This window comes from Indicator indicator, chromosome 4 (assembly GCF_027791375.1).
Source record: "Indicator indicator isolate 239-I01 chromosome 4, UM_Iind_1.1, whole genome shotgun sequence".
In the NCBI taxonomy this organism is placed as follows: Eukaryota; Metazoa; Chordata; class Aves; order Piciformes; family Indicatoridae; genus Indicator; species Indicator indicator.
The window spans coordinates 36,076,866-36,093,443 of NC_072013.1; the positions used below are offsets into that span (position 1 = coordinate 36,076,866).

The 16,578-nt window shown below is 41.6% G+C and overlaps 1 protein-coding gene across 8 annotated transcripts in view; it reads right to left on the bottom strand.

The window, feature by feature from the left end:
• Window positions 1-7,722: 7,722 nt before the first annotated feature.
• GPHN (gephyrin) overlaps window positions 7,723-16,578 on the bottom strand; it is a 296,879-nt gene continuing 288,023 nt past the window's right edge. For all 8 annotated transcript variants that reach the window (XM_054400806.1, XM_054400803.1, XM_054400804.1 and 5 more), the window contains 5 exons: window positions 15,082-15,155; window positions 12,920-12,984; window positions 11,587-11,690; window positions 10,531-10,627; window positions 7,723-7,856 (listed from right to left, as the gene is read on the bottom strand). In XM_054400806.1, the coding sequence (XP_054256781.1) occupies window positions 7,723-7,856; window positions 10,531-10,627; window positions 11,587-11,690; window positions 12,920-12,984; window positions 15,082-15,155 (474 nt within the window). The remainder of the gene's footprint in view (window positions 7,857-10,530; window positions 10,628-11,586; window positions 11,691-12,919; window positions 12,985-15,081; window positions 15,156-16,578) is intronic.

Consider the following 16,578-nt stretch of genomic DNA (forward strand, 5'->3'; position numbering starts at 1 on the left):
AAGGAGTTGGGGGGGTGGGGTTGTCTCAGTGTGGTTTTGGGGTTTCTGCAGGGTCTTCCCTTTTTCTGATGTCTTCAGTGGAATTGTGGGGTCTCAGGATTTGCCGTCTCACAGGATGTGGGCATGGGGGTCTCATGAGAGCAGAGGGGAAGAGTCCCCTTCCTTGACCTGCTGGCCAGGATTCTTTTGATGCAGCCCAGGATTTGGTTAGCTTTCTGGGCTGCAAGTGCATGTTGTTGGTTCATGTTGAGCTTTTCATCAACCAGTACCCCCAAGCCCTTCTCCTCAGCACTGCTCTCTATTCATTCTTTGCCCAGCCTGTATTTATGCTTGGGATTGCCCCAAGTCTGGTGTAGGATCTTGCACTTGTCAAGGCCATCCTTCCTCTCAACATGGGTCTTGTGACCCGCAGACCCCATGGTTTCTCCAGAAGCCATCCAAGACTCCCCTGGTCCGCCCTGTAGCTAGCTTCTCCCACAGTCTTTTTTTGATTCTTCTCCTAAACGCTTTAAATCTTGGGCAATCCTAAAAATGCTTTTCCCCTGCATCCCATAATGTGTCCCATGCTCCCAGGCAGTAAATCCCCAAAGTCTGAAAGGTGGTTGTGAGAGCCCGCCCATTGCCTCATGTTGATGGGTTTCACTCCTGAGCAGGGGCTGCAGCACTCCAGCAACAGCCACAGGAGGGGCCTAGTCAGGGCATTCCCTTGAGTCTTGAAACTGGGTTCCCAGCTGACTACCCTGGGTTTGTGGTGATGAGCTTCATGCCTCCTGCAATGAGGCCTGGGAGTAGCTGGGGCAGGTGTTACTTGGGTTTGACCACCTTCCATCCACTATATGCTCCTTTGTTGGTGGGCTTTTCATCGTTCCCCCAGCAAAGGACTATTATTTTTGTTGTCGTTGTTTTAAATCTATCCCAACCCACCATGTCTTAGAAAAACTCCAGCTAATGGGGAAGGCATCAAGCATGACTCCTTAAGAAGGCAGGCTGCCAAGAACATATTAAATACTGTCTTCTGCTCTGTTCTCTGGTGTTTCATAGCACATTGGGAAAATTGATTTGATCTGGCCAGCAGGCAGTAAGTTACAGAAAGTCAGTCATGGATGTACCATGCCAACTACCTTTCATTTAGATGGGTTCAAGTACCACAGCATCTGCATGTCTACCTCTTCCCTTATGAAAGACTGGCAGATCTCAGGCCATTCTTTATTATTCAATACCTTTGGTGATGAACAGCCACTTAGTGTTGACACAAAGCCCTGACAGGCCATGCTTGCAGAAAGGCACCGCACAGCACAAACAGCTGGCTGGAATCAGCACTGGCCCCAGCTCACTCACCTACATGTTCCTGTGAGCTCATTTCCGAGTACAGCATGTGCACCTACCAGGGGACTCTGCAGATCCACATCCCAAGATCCCACCAGTCTTCAGCATGAACATGCCTGTTCCAGCAACCTTGTTCAAATACAAGAAAGTTGTATCAAAATATTCAGCCCATTTTTTTTTCACTGCAGTTTCTCCAGGTATGCACAAGGGTGGTCTTGCCTTAGGTGGGATTTCTTACGTCAGCTAGCGGTTCTCCAAAGTAACGCAGCAGCATCCTTAAAAAAGAACACAGATGAAGAGCCTGTCAGCACCAGTGGGCAATCCAGCTGGCAATAAACCTCAAGAAAAGATTAGGCTTAATAAGGTGAAGTATCAGTATTATAACATAGCTATCAAGCTACCAAAGCAGGGTTTTTCACACTCTATAGAGCAGATTCTCAGATGAAGTAATCAGTGCAGTCTCCATTATCAGATTAAATTACTCATTTACAAGGACCAAGAACTGCAAAGGGATTGCTCAAAATTGAGTGGAAGCTGAGGAAATTCAACACAGCTAAAAGTAAAATGATGCGCATAAGCAAAACATTTTCTTGATCTGTCCTAATTACTGGTTTTAGTTTGATTGCTGCCAATTAAGAAAAAGGCTTTAAGGTTATCAGTATTTTAATGCCCACAAAAATGCATTGATCAGAAGCACTGAAGGAAAAAAATTAACTATTAGGAAGTAGAGAGCAAAAGGAAGTCATCATCGTGCAGTTACACGAGATAGTGATGACTGTGTGTAGTTCTGGTCTCCTTGTATCAGAATACAGTAAAACTGAAAAGGGTACAAAGAAGAGCAACAGGGACAAGCCACTTTATGGACTCTTGGATGTGGAACATGATCATGAAGGGCAGACTACATAGATTAGGACTTTTAATCCAGAAGACAGCCCTCTGTAAAACTACAGGTGGCAAAATCTCTTTGTCTGCTTTGATGCAAAAGCCTAAGAAGCATTAAACAGAACCAGGAGGCAGCAAATTCTGGACAAAACATAGGAGATGTTGCTTCACAATGTGAACGTATTGGAGTTCTTGCCACAAATATTGGATGCTAGGGGTAATATCTGGAAGAGGAACCATTATCTACTTACCAGGCATTTATACTCTTTCTTCCTGAGGTGTGAGCCTCTTTTTTGCAGGAGAATTTTTAATTTTTAACAAAAATCTGAAAGCACACACGCTACACAGCACAGAGAAGTTGCTGGCATTACGTTGTCTCCTTCTCGGCACTTTCTCAGGTTGTCCCACAGAAGCTGCTTTTTCCTGCTGGTAATAGCCATTGATTATGAAGGAAGTTGTAAATAACCAGGCTAGCGTCTCCTGTGTTTGGCCTGCACATTGTTGCTTAGTGCTCAGCAGCACATTTCAACATAGTGAAATCACTGATTACTTTGCCTCAACAGACAAACGTCCCAGCTGGGAAATGCTCTTGTCAGACAGGTAATAATGTGTTGTTTCTGAAAAGCTTTACATCATTTGTGTGGTAACTCTAATCTGTCTTGCTGCTTTTTCTGATTTCTGGTTGGTAATGGCACCCTTTCAGATCATCTTGGGGCACAGCATTGCTTTGCGTGGTGTGGTGGTAGTTCAGTTTTTGTGTAACATTGGATGGGAACATGTCAGCACTGCACTAAAGCTTTTTTTTTTTTTTAGTAAACGGAAGCCAATGTATCTGCACGTGGCTCTCAATCTGGCAGTCTTCTGCACCTACCAAAGGAGTAAATCTGTGCTTTGGGCCTTACCATGCTGTTGTTTCCAAGGTAGCTTTTGCACAGATACATACTTACCTTCTGTCTTCTCTTATACTTTTGTTGAAGTTACTCTATTCTACTTTTGAATCCCTTGTTATGAAGATCATGCCAGCGCATTTGCTTCTCTGGTATGTTCAGACTACCTGTGGAGTTACTGGTGTAGAATTAGGTTTCGGGTTTTTTCTTATGAATTAACTCTGCAAAAATTAAGTTGGCTGCCTGTGCTGTGCAAAAGTCCTTGCACAGCATCCTGGACAGCACTATACAGCTGTCACATCAGCTTGTGTGCAATATGGCATGAAGGCACTGAGCAAGTTTTAATCTAATGCTAAGTAAGAGCCACTAAGCCCTTTCAGAAAACATGCAACTGGCAGCACATCGTGAGTCTGTAACATTTGCAAACCCCACAGGCTTTTCCTCTCCATGAGTTAGCTGAGAAGTGCCTGCATTTCAGTGATGAGTTTAAATGTGGTATGGGGACTCACCTTTCTGGGATATACTTACTAGAAAACAGATGCCATGTTTGGGGAAAAGAAAAAGAAAGAAAGAAAGAAAAATCACCAAGAAATCCATAAAGGAAAATATAGGAAAAACAACAATGTGGATTTTTTCACACTGAGCAAATAGGGAAGTTCAGCTAATGTGTTATCATGCTGAAGGGGTGTAAATGCTGCATTTTGTCTTTTGAGACTGGCTGGCACAAGTGACTGGAAGGTGAAGGGGTTTCCAAACAATTCAGGACTGGCAGCTCTTCATCGTGAGGTTAAGGCAATTGTTCTTCCTTTGTCAGTAGTTGCAACTGACCATTTTGTTGTCACCTCTTAGAAATGTCTCTGCTTTCTTTGACTACATGCATAAATGCTCTTCTCTGGCTATCTTGTAGTGCTAAAATGCAGCTTTTTCATGGGAGTAACACTTTCTGGTTGTAGCAAGCTTCAAGCAAACTACCATAGATATAAAGCATTTAAACAAAGAGTTTATTTCCTGAATTTAGGGGAACTGCATACAATAACCTCTCAAAAAGAAATGTTAGATTAGGAATATATTCCTGAATTTGGAACAAAAATCTATTGGAAATATCAGGAAAATGTCAACATAAATGACAGACAATTTTCATGCTTTTTTTATTGCTATTAAAAACTAGTTTCAAATGTCCAGCTAAGGAAAAACTAAATTTGGGGCAAGTTTTGTGCATCTCAACAGCTACCTGCTTCCTTCTTGTTCTTTGTCCCCTGTCAGGTAACAGTAAGAATGTGAGGATCATTATGTCAGCCCAATCTACTGCTTTCTAACACAGCCTGGACTGGGCTCTGACTCTTCATTTGATGCTCTCACTCTCCCATCTAATTCCTCAGGGGGAGTACAAAGCTGTATATCCACATACACCAAATAAATTAAGCCAAGGAGGAGACTCTGTCTGTTAGCAACCATTGAACTCGATTGCTGACAAATCTTTATGCAATTCCTGAGAGATATGTCTTCAGCATTAACCAATACTTACAGCTTCTTGCTATCTGGCACTTTGTTTGGCTTATCTTTGCCCACTGCAAATACAGGCAGCTGGAAACACCTCAGTGTTTTTATTATGTAAGAAAACAAAGCTGTGATATGTTGGGGGGGGGGGTTGGTTGGTTGGATTTGTTTGTTTGATTTAATGTATATTTCTCTTATCTATCAAAACCCCTCGCTAACAGTTCAGGTGGTGGTGCTAGTTTTGAGAAGCTGAGCATTAGAATATGACAGAGGACCACAGGAAGCGCTGGGCCATCTTTGCCTGGCATCCAAAACAAAATGTCCCACCAAAGGCTCAACTCTCAGACAGAGTTCCTGCTCTTCCAGTGCTGGCATTGATATCAGAAGGCTCACTGCAGCTGACCATTCCCATATACAGGCACTGAAGAAAATGCTGTAAGACTGCTACTGATGTTGGAATGCCAATCTTATCTTCAGCCATTGTTGGCACTGCTTCTTGTTAAGTAAGTTACTACCTTGATGCTGCAAAAACTTTATCTAGAAAAGTAAAAATAGGGAAAACATTCTGTAAAATGTTTCCTGTTGCAAGTCACAGCCCTTGAACTGAAGTAACCAGGTACTTGAAGATCCATTTGTCCTTAAGTTCTTTTCTGAAGCTTCCAACCTTCCCTGAAACTGTAAGCTGGGAATATTAAAACTATCATTTGAATATATCTGTTTCTCTCACATTTGTATCCATTTATATTACAAGAACAGAGGTAAATTCTTCAGATTTTAGGTTTGATAATCAAGTCAGAATTGTAATAATGATTTATTATATGGCTCCCAGAGCCTACGTCCCCAGCATACTGCTATGGCGTTCAGCGTTAAGGAAAGCTGAGGTGTGTGCCTCTCTTTCAGATAGTGCAAAGCTTGTTTTCTTGCCAAAAACTTTGAACACCAAGCAGAGGACATTATAGGAGCCAGCCAGTTTATACTGTCAGTGACTTTGAAAAAAAAAAAAAAGTCTTTCTTAACCTCTAAGTACCTTATTTGGTCATTAAGCATTACGATGCCAAGATACAGTTTAAACAGAGCCATACACAGCAAGCACTGTCAATTCTTCTCTGACACATTTGTTTTAAGTAATGGTTTGAATGCAACCTAGACCCAAGATGTTTCTGGCTAGGTTTCCTCACATCTTTCTTTTATCTTTTGATAGCATCTCCAATTGCAGGAACAATCATCCCTCAGGTTGTCATTACTGGTGTCCTTTATAAATTTCTAATTTTCAGCATGTGTGCTGCCTATAGTAAATCTGAACTGTAAAATAATCCTTTGCATTACAACAGTCAGTATTCTATGTTACTTCTCAGAGAGGAGTGAACTCGTCTCCCTTCCTCTGTGGCTTAAAATATTGGTACAGTCAACACAGGCATTCATTAATTTAATTCAGTACCAGAAACACACAGACATCATCAATGTGGGCATGTAGTCCAGAACACAGAACCATGGTCAGCAAATTGTGTGACTTTTTCTAAATGATCAGTCCCTGGAGTGTCTTTGAGACTAGTGTTTATCCACCTGCCTTCAGACTGTGCTATGACCTGTTCAGGGAGTATCCAGGCTGTTGCACAACAGAGTCTGAGTTTAAAACCAGCCTTGGGGATGTCCTCTGTGGTTGTCATAGAACTACAGGTCTGGCCCACTGTGACAGTCAGGACTGAAAACTGTTCACACAGTTTTCTGTGTCCTCCCTAAGTCTTCAAAATATACTACAGAAGTCTTCTGGCTCCATGAACGGAGTTGATAGGATAGCATGCTACCCACGAACTCTAAGAAGCAAGGAGTTGTAGCACGTTATTATGGTCTTAATCACAGATGAAGTGTGAAATTACCAAAACACATCATCTGTCATGGTCTGAAACATCCCAGTATCATCTCATGGAAAAAAAAAAAACACACAGAAACACCTCTACCTAATCAGACACAGAGCAGCACAAGGGCTATTTGCAACTGCTATACAATTTAGATAGAAAAAAAAAAAAGTTTTCTCCAGTTTTGCCCAGTCCAGCTGTAAACTCCCACAAAAGCTGCTTCCATTTTGTCCCTTGTGAGATGAGTGAGAGCTCATTGTGTACCATGAGGGGAGGCCCTCAATTCTATACTGCTTTCCCTTCCCTCCTGTCCTCTTCCCCCACCCCAAATACCCTCTGAAACCACTTTTTTGTTTTGTTTTTGTTCAAACAACAAGGCTAAACAGATGAAATTTTAAATAATGATTGAGGATTTTTTTTATTCATTTAAGTTTCAATATCATTACAGAAAATGTTATGGTACAGAGTTGTTTAACATTAGTTTTATTTCTTTGCTCATTTAATTTCCACATGAATGCTGGTAACACTAATATCTGTACAAGATCAGTCTTTGAGTCTTTGTTTTTTTTTTTGTTTTGTTTTTAATTCTGTACATTTTTAATGTATTGGTTAAAAAGGCTGTCAGCACTTAAGGAAGCAATTTTTTGTTTGTTGAAATAAAAGGTATCCAGTTACTGCCCAAGAGTACTGAGCTGGGTGGCTGCTGGGACAAGAGAGATCCCTGAATGCACGGCGAGGTGCGGAAACCTCGGGGCTTCATCAGGTTCCCGGTGCAGCCACTCTGCTTTTGGCACTGTGCACATCAACACGAGATACAAGATAAAGAACAAGCAGAAGCTCTCTGTGAAGCGGTTATGAAGCATACTAATAAGGGAAATCCAAGTGTTTCCTACGCTCGTGTAAATAAGCAGACAGCCTTGTCTTAAGAGCATAAGTAGTTGTATCTTAAAGATGAGAAAAAACACAAGTTCTGCAGGCACCTACTGCTGTCTACTAAAAGCTACCGCTATTAGAACTAGCATTGAACACGCAAAGCAATTGCAAGAAAAGGAAAAAGTTGCTTTGATATAATTGGAATAAATTTCTTTGTTAAGATTTGTTTTAAAGGGTTTTTTTTAAAAGGTATTTATTTAAGTTCCATTTGAAATATAATTCAAGATGTTGACTATACTGATCAACTTTTATCCAAATCAGAAAAACTAGCTGTGCCATTGCATATTACAGGATACAGTCAATGATATGTGGACATGCATCAAAGCTTCTTGCTGGTGACATCATAGCCTTCCAATGACCATGACATCCACCACCTCCCCCTTGTGAAGTTCCACATACTGCTCTGTCTTTGGAGGTAGCATCAACAGTCCATTGGCACTCCGCATGCTCATCAGACGACTGCTCATCTGATTCCCTAAAGGAGAGAGAGAAAAATGGCAGTTGGGTTTCCCATTGGTTCCAAATGCTGCAACACACCATGTGGGAGCAAGAGCTGATCTTACAATGATGTTCCTGTCGCTGACTTATCCATGGAGCAGGCACCTTGCTGTCCCGAGGTGGACGGAAACATGGAATGGGATGAGATTTAACAAGGCTAAGTGCAGGGTTCTACAATTTGGCCACAACAACCCCATGCAGTGCTACAGGCTGGGGACAGAGTGGCTGGAGAGCAGCCAGGCAGAAAAGGACCTGGGAGTGCTGGTTGATAGATGAGCCAGCAGTGTGCCCAGGTGGCCAAGAGAGCCAATGGCATCCAGCAGGACAAGGGGGTTTATTCTTTCCCCTGTACTCAGCACTGGTCAGGCTACACCTTGAGTACTGTGTCCAGTTCTGGGCCCCTCAATTCAAGAGAGATGTTGAGGTACTGGAATGTGTCCAGAGAAAGGCAACAAAGCTGGAGAGGGGTCTGGAACACAAACCCTATGAGGAGAGACTGAGGGAGCTGGGGGTGTTTAGCCTGGAGAAGAGAAGGCTCAGAAGTGGCCTCATTGCTGTCTACAACTACATGAAGGGAGGTTGTAGCCAGGTAGGGGTTGGTCTCTTCTCCCAGGCAACCAGCAACAGAATGAGGGGACACAGTCTCAAGTTGTGCCAGGGGAAGTATAGGCTGGATGTGTGGAGGAAGTTCTTCACAGAGAGATATTTGTCATTGGAATGTGCTGCCCAGGGAGGTGGTGGAGTCACTGTCCCTGGAGATGTTCAAGAGAAGACTGGATGAGGCACTTAGTGCCATGGTCTGGTTGATTGGATAGGGTTGGGTGATAGGTTGGAGTGGATGACCTTGGAGGTCTCTTCCAACCTCGTTGATTCTATGATTCTATGAACTCTGCAGAGCATTACTTAGCCCCTCATTGCTCTGACTCTCAAAACTCTCATTCTCTTGCTAACTGCTTTCCTATCCAGCATTCCACATTCTCTGCACCTCACATCTTGTCTAGTAACTTGCTTTTCTATTGGAGTTTCTAATCCCTTCAAAATGACTTTATTTTTCCATTTGCGTACCTAATTTCAGACTCAAATGCACAGCCTAGAATATTTGTAATATATTGTTACAGAATGAGTTTGAATGACTGGATTCTCCTCTATGAATAGTCCTGTTTGGCATTACTAGCTAAGCACTAGTAGCTAAAGTAGTTTAAGTCTTATGTTACAAGAGCTGGCAGAGAGTAAACTTTTGAGTGAAACTAATGCTGCTAACACAGAACTAGCTGAATTCAGCAGATGCAAGCAGAATGAAGATAAGGAACAAGAAAACAATTCAAAGAGAATGAGGTAACTTCAGAAGAAGGCCAGCCCAGCAACAAAGGAAACTAGTAAGAAATCAAGAGATCACCAACCAGAGTCAAGTGTTTGGGCTTGGCAACCAGGTGCTGGGCACCGATATAATTGGAATATTTGGAATATATTTCAATTCTGTAAATGTATATGGAATATATTGGAATATAATCGGAATTCAAATGAAATAATTGCAATAGGTGTAATTGGAGGGCACAATCTGGGGGTAGGGGTCCCTCTGCACAGACACCCAGCTTGAGCTGTAACCTGAGAACTAACAAAAGAGGAATTGGAAACCTTCACTCAGACTTTGCTATTTTCAGTGGGATCATAGGTTTGGACCCTGTTAAGGTAGCTGGCTGCACAGATCTGTAACATGTACCACAAGGAAAGAACAGGTTTCTTTGGGACTCTGGGCTTCACAACATGTCCTGAAGATAAACAGCATCATATTAAAATGCGACAAACAGTCACACCCTTTAGCTTCCTGGCTTTCAGACTTCCAGACTGACAGAGAAATCATTCTAGACAGTCTGAGTAACAGCACAACAAAACAGAGCTAACCCAAATACAGTGTTACAGGTGTAATACCTTGACTTGTACCTGGCAATATGTCAGAGGCTGTGTGATTTGAGAGTCAACAGTAAGGACCTTCTCTTGAGTAAACAGTAAGATGAATTTGAGCTAATGTTTTCCCTGTGGAGACTTTGTATAGAGCAATTGGATGTAGTAAATAGTTGGTTAGTTGCTTAAGGACCTGAATCTCTTGAGAAACTGGCAGAGTCAGTCTTCTAGCAGTACACAGCTAAACTTGTATTCCAGTGTAGCATTTACCTCAACTACAGCTGAGCATCCAGAAGTATGCCTAGGTGGGAAATACGACTAATGAAAATCTCAGTCTGATTGGCAAGAACATACACAGCTTCTGCCATCTCTAGCAAGAATCACACTTCTTTGATTTGTATTGTTTCTCCCTAGGCCTCAAGTTATTTGTCTGGTACCCACACAAGAGCAAACATAAGAAAATGCACCCATGAGTGCAAGTAAACAAGAGGAGATGTTTATAAGAAGAAATGTGTGCATGTATGCAATGGTACAGGGGTGTGTCTATAAAGGCAGGGAGCTTCAATGCTTAAGCTGCTCAGTCACATCATGACTGAATTTTATAGTGACATAGATGTATGTCCATGCACAAGTGTGCCAGCAAAGCCCATGTAAGGAAGGTTACACACAAGAGATGTGCACACCCTTAGATGTCCTTAGACCTATGTGCAGGAAGGCAAGGACCTGTGTGAGTGTGAGTGGGCACTAACCTGTACTTTGTGCCCAAGGCAGTGGTTCTTGGTGATGCCAAGTCAGTATGCACCGGTGGTATTCTGGGCGGGGGTCCAGTTTTACATCACATGATAACTGTAGGAGAAGCAAAGAAAGGATGACAATGTCATTCAGATTGCACTGACCTCACAGCACTGCCTGCCCAACTGCTTTTCCTTAAAAAAATATTCTTATTTTAAGGTCAGATGGTGTCTAGTGCTAGAGGAAAAGCTGTAGAAGGCAGAGACTGCAGTGTTTAAGGGAAATACAACTGCAATATTATATCAAGGAGTGTGATAGAGTCGGCATGCATCAAGTGCAATACACCAAAGTTGATCCTTTACTGAGAGTTTAAAAACGGTATTTCTCTGGAAAAAAAAGCTTTATAATTTCCAGTCTAGTTTCCGTGAGATAAAAATGTGGATGCCTCAGGAAGTGCAAAAGAGAGACATGGGATAAGCAGCAAGAGAAGAGTGCCTAGCTAGGAACACTAGGAAAACTATAAAGGGGAATGCGTACCTTGGTCCTTATTGGAATCAAAACCAGAAGAGTAATACATGGCAGTAACATGCCTTGAATCTGTATTAAACAGTGACAATATCCACAAAATGAAGAGTTTAAGAGATTTCTATTGCTTAGAGTGCAAGTCATGTGGGTTGTTTGTGTAAATAACTCAGGAACAGAAGGGCTTTGAAGTCGGCGTGTTCTACTGCAAACGGAACTATCCAGCTCGTTAAGCATCCCCAGACTACTCTGCAATTTTTACCACAGGTTAAAACAACGTTTTTTTTTAAGCAGGAAGTTATTCTGTTTAAAAAGGCAGCAAGTGGCTCCCCTGCCACTGTGTATCCTGCTGCATTAGATGAATACCTAGCTCTCAGAAATGACGGGAGAGAATATAATAATTAACAGAGATGGAGAAGGTATCTCTGTGTGAACTTCCTTCAATTTGGCAGAGGTAGTCCAGAATCCCTAAACAAAATAGCCTTTCAGAACCCAAAGAGCTGTGCTTCTGCATGTTGACAGACTTGTTAAACAGAGAACAAGCTTCTTACCCTGGCTTTGATGATGGTGGGCCGAGGATCCAGGATACCTTGCATTTTCCTAAGCGCAGGAACAACGAAGAGATTGCAGGTGACAACAGCTGACACAGGGTTGCCTGTAGAACCAAGAACAGTTGGTGGAGACTCCTGTTATTTACTCTGTGAAATGATGAAAGTGATCTCAATGTTTTTATAGCAGCTGCACTCCAAAGGACTCTAAAGAGCTACTCATGGTATGTACAGGGAATGTTTCATGTGAAGCTGGCGTGGCACTGGGAAAGTATACCTGTGGAAAGGTACTCTCTGGCTAATGGTGTGCTGAAATTCTGCTCTGACCAGAACTGCCCATGTTCCTCTGCTGCCTAGACCAGTCTGGGGCTGCTGCCAGGTTTATTTTCCTAGCTGACAGGGCTTTTGGTTCACGACTAAGATGTCCAAGACATATGGAAAAACAACTTGCAGTTCCCTAACACAGTGACAAAATTCTCTGGTACAAATTCAGAGGAGAATTCTACAGATTTATGTTTTCTGTTGACTCACAAGATACATGGCCAACATCTGTCAAATGTTACTTGTCTTACCCATCTAGACTTCCCTAGATGACAGTTCTAAAACAAATACTACAATCAGACAGATGCTCCATTGATCACTCCCCCAGAAAAAAAAAATGTAATGCAGCAACGAGAGCAAGAAAAAGCACTAGAAATACTTCTGAAATCCACCATCTTATCAAGAACAGGATTCTTTATGTAGTCAGAAATCCACACAGAGGGAGTACAGTAAGAATAAAAGAAAATCCTCATGATTTAGGAGGGTAGGGATTTGCAGCCAGATCCTTAGGGAAAGGTTTGTTCTGAAGGAGGCAATGACCCAGGCTGCTGCAGGAGGTGAAGCGATGCTGCCCTCTCTTGCTTCCACAGCATGATCATGAGAAAACAGGCTCCTCTGTGATGTGTTCCTTGGTACCCTCTCATTTTTGTCCCCATTTCCAATACTTCAGAGTGGATGCATTGACTTGCGTGCACAGAATGCTTACTGTGAAGGTGGCGGGAGTGGTAGAAAAACACCCCTCCCCTGCACAGTACTATTTACAAAACCCAAGGAAATTGTTGCCTGGAAGAAATCATAAGGGCCTCTGCACTGGCAGATTCTCAGGGAAGGAGCAAAAAAAGAACTCCTCAGTATATTCCTGTAAGTTCATGTTTTCTGGAAATTTCCTGGAAAACCTTACAGGCACCATCCCTAGGGATGCCAACAGCAGGCACAGGTGCTGTGGAACATCACTATTCTTTTTCATGTCTGTCATCAACGCACAGCAACAAAAGTAATCCACAAAACATCTTACCTGGGAGAGCAAAGATTATTTTTCTTACACCATCAATATCCAGAGTTGCAAAAGTTGTTGGCAGGCTATGGAAAAGAAAGTTATTAAATAACTGCCCTAGACTTTGACTGAATATCGTTATGCTATTATAACAAACATTTTGAAAATTCAAACACCCCATATCTCTCATCAGATTGTCAGCACCTGCTGAGGAGTATAATCCTCTCTTTGTGATGACAGAACAACCCTTTTGCTTGGTATTCAGCTGTGAAGTTTTAAACAGAGGAATTTGCTTCCAGTTAGGAAACACTTAAGATGAAGTAGTAATCAAAAATCTAAAGCCTGTCTTCATGCCAGAAGCCAGGTAGCAAAGAAGTAATATTGAAATTATGCAGTTACAGAGCTGTGATTATTTTTCATATAAGGCACAAAAAAATCTAGTTGCTAATTCTTATTTACTGGAAACTCTGACTTCTCAGATGAGATTTCCACATGATTGCTAAAAGTCTTCTAGTACTTTCTTCTAGCAGTGCTGCTAGACAAGGTATAAGTTTACATTAGCTCAGCAACTTTCAGATCAAGCGTAGGAACAGTACGTCCCAGGCATCACTCTGCAGTCGTGTAGCACATCGACACACAGGCATAGAAAGCAAACTCTGGCTTTGCTCTTCAAACTTATTCAGGGGAATTTTTCCCAATATAGTAATCGCAGTTCATATCTAAGGCTTTTAAAGACAGAATCACTAAAAACTAAGACACAGTATTTGCTATTGCACTATAGCCAATGGAAATGAGAGTGCTTACACTCTCAGTAACATAAGATGACCAAATGTTACAGTAGCAAGAAACAGTTACAGTAGTAAGAAACACCTTCCTTATGGCATAAAATGAAAACGGATGTTTGGGGAAAATCAGATTTCTTAATTTTTAAATATCTAGATAGAGAAGCTTTAATTATTGCTAGAAGTCTACAGAGGGATCTCAGATGAAAGAATTGTTTGCCTTCAGAGAAGCCAGATGCACAATATTCTCAATTCTCCAAATCAGATTATCCATTCTTGTCAGCAGCAGAGGCTGGAGTGCAGAACCCTGTTTTGGGACTTCCCCAAATCAGTTGTAGCAGTAGGACAAGAAGCAGTGAGAAATTTCCATGCGTGGGCTACATCCCACACAGGAATAAACATGCTTTCAGCTCACTTGTTCCTTTCATGGAAGGACAGTGGTAGTAATGGTGGCACAAGCACCAAACTCACATGCAGTTCTTTACTGAATTGTGTGCAGAGAGAGTAAAAGTATTTTTTTCACAGCAAACACCCCCTTTCTGTTCTTCTTCCTGGCAACAGTTAAGGGCTGTAGGGAATCATTCCTAAAAACTGCACTTGTACTTGTGCTGCTGAATCATGCCAACCCAGCTTGAAAACAAAATGCATTCCATGGTTACTGAGGCAGAGCTGCAGACATCTTCCCAGTGCTGTGCTGTGAAAGGGAACCCTATTTTCAGTACAGGTAGTTTCTCTGCCAAGCACATGTCCAGAGTCATTAATTAGCAGTGCTACAGCAAAGGAAAGCAATGCTGAAGGTAAAGGAAGCACATAAGGGACTATGTTTGCTTTGTAACTACCATGCTCAATGTGCCAGTTGGATAAAACTTGATAAATTAGCCATCATTCCACCCCTCTCAAAAAACTGCTTGTTTGTGAAAGGACTTATGAAAATTCTGAAGTGAAAGGAGGTGCTTATTAAGTAAACTAGCTGTTAAATGTCCATGTATTTCCTGGCAGTTTCATAACAATTTCAATATTTGAGCTCTGTGATCACAGTGCAGACTGCAGCCAGTCTTGTCCCATGCCAGTTTTCCTCTAGTCCCCAAACCTGATTTGCAACAGTTATCATACTTTTTACAGATAACAAGTAATCTCACTGTTTCAGTTAATGCCTGCCTTAGCAGGGGGGTTGGACCCGATGATCTCTGGAGGTCCCTTCCAACCTTTCATGTACTGTAATACTGTAATTTCACCCATAAAGATGATGACTAATCTCAACAAGACTGACTTTGCTTTTTTTCACATCTACCATGTGGTTTATCATATATTTGTAAAACTGAAATCTACTGAAACACTCATATAGGCTATCTGGCCCAATATAGCCTCCATTTTTACTGCTTAAGAAGAAAGATTTCTTACCCTGGTTTCATAAAAACTCTGCCAAAGTGAATCTGTGCATGAAGGTCAATATCCAGCACCTGCTTAAGATAGTCCTGTTTAAATTTAAAAAAGAAAATCAATTAAGTGACATCAAAGTAGTTTGCATCATCTAAGTATTCAAAGCAATTAACTAGTAGCAAGTGAAGATGAAAGACTTTTCACAGCTTTACAGTGCTACAGTCCAGTGGGGAAATTCCTTTATTTGAATGGAGGCATTTTCAAACAGAAGAGGTAAAGAACAGACTTATATTAGGTGCCAAACCTGACTCCATGAAGACACAGCAATATATAGTCAGCTGAAGCATCAGAATCTTAGAGGACCCCACAAATGCCTACTCCTAAAACATTCTGTATGTCAAAGATGGAAAAAAGCCTTTATGGTTCAAAGTTAAGTTTTGCAATCATCAAATCATCTAACATTTGCCATGGAAGCTATCTAGCAGGAGAGTCAGAGATCTCCTAGTAATTTTGAAATCAATACTGTACTGTAGAAATCATAGTTTTCCAGGATACTGTAATTATAGTAATTTCTTGGGGACATGGTCTTATTTACAGTGGCTGGGTTTAAGAGTCCTTAAAAAGGAGACATTGTGGGTGGCTTGTGCATTAGTTCAAGTAAAATGATTTTGCATAAACAGTCAGTTCAGTTACTAAAACAAATCAAATTTCTAGCCTTTATTGACAATTGCTGTGCTCAAAGATGCAGTATCCTGTCTGCTGTGTTTGGTTAGATTAAAGACACAGGATATAGCAGTCATCTGTGAAAACAGGCTTTGGAAGCAATAAATCTGAAGCTCCTTTGCAGGTCTGTGTGTGTTCACACACTTGGAAAGCAGAAACTACTTTTTTTTTTTTTCCCAGCCAGGCATGAATTCTCAATTACTGATTGCATTAACCCCATTTTTACTTTCTTTCTACTTTCTGGATGTTCACAATTATTTCATCTAAACTGTTGAAAGCTCAGAATCAGAGTGGGTATATAAAACCATGAGAGGAACACTAGTGACTTCATCCTGTTGCCTGTAATTCACTCTGGGGAGAAATTAACCAGAAGGCATAAATGCCTGCAAGACCATTCACCAGTCCAGTTGTTTCCTAGTCTTCCTGTGTCTGCACTATGTCCCTGTTTTCCCAATTTAAAGACCAGCACTTGTCCTTGATTATTTTTCCAGGAATACTGAGGACAATAATGGGATTGAAAGAAATTGGCACTGGTTTAACTGCTTTTCCACTTCTGTGATGTATCCAACAATATGATTTCTACTTAGAAAAGTGACAAAAACAGCACTCATGTTTGCCATCTCCTAATGACTGTCTTTAGCATCTGTTAGTTATAAAAGGAGAGATGTTTCTTTTACCTGCCAAACTCACAGGTTCAGCCTGGGATCAAAAAGTAATCTGAGTTTTCCTTCGCATAAGTCATGATTAATAAATGTCCTGCAGGTTCATCTACGCCCCACCAGCATCTGTGTATCC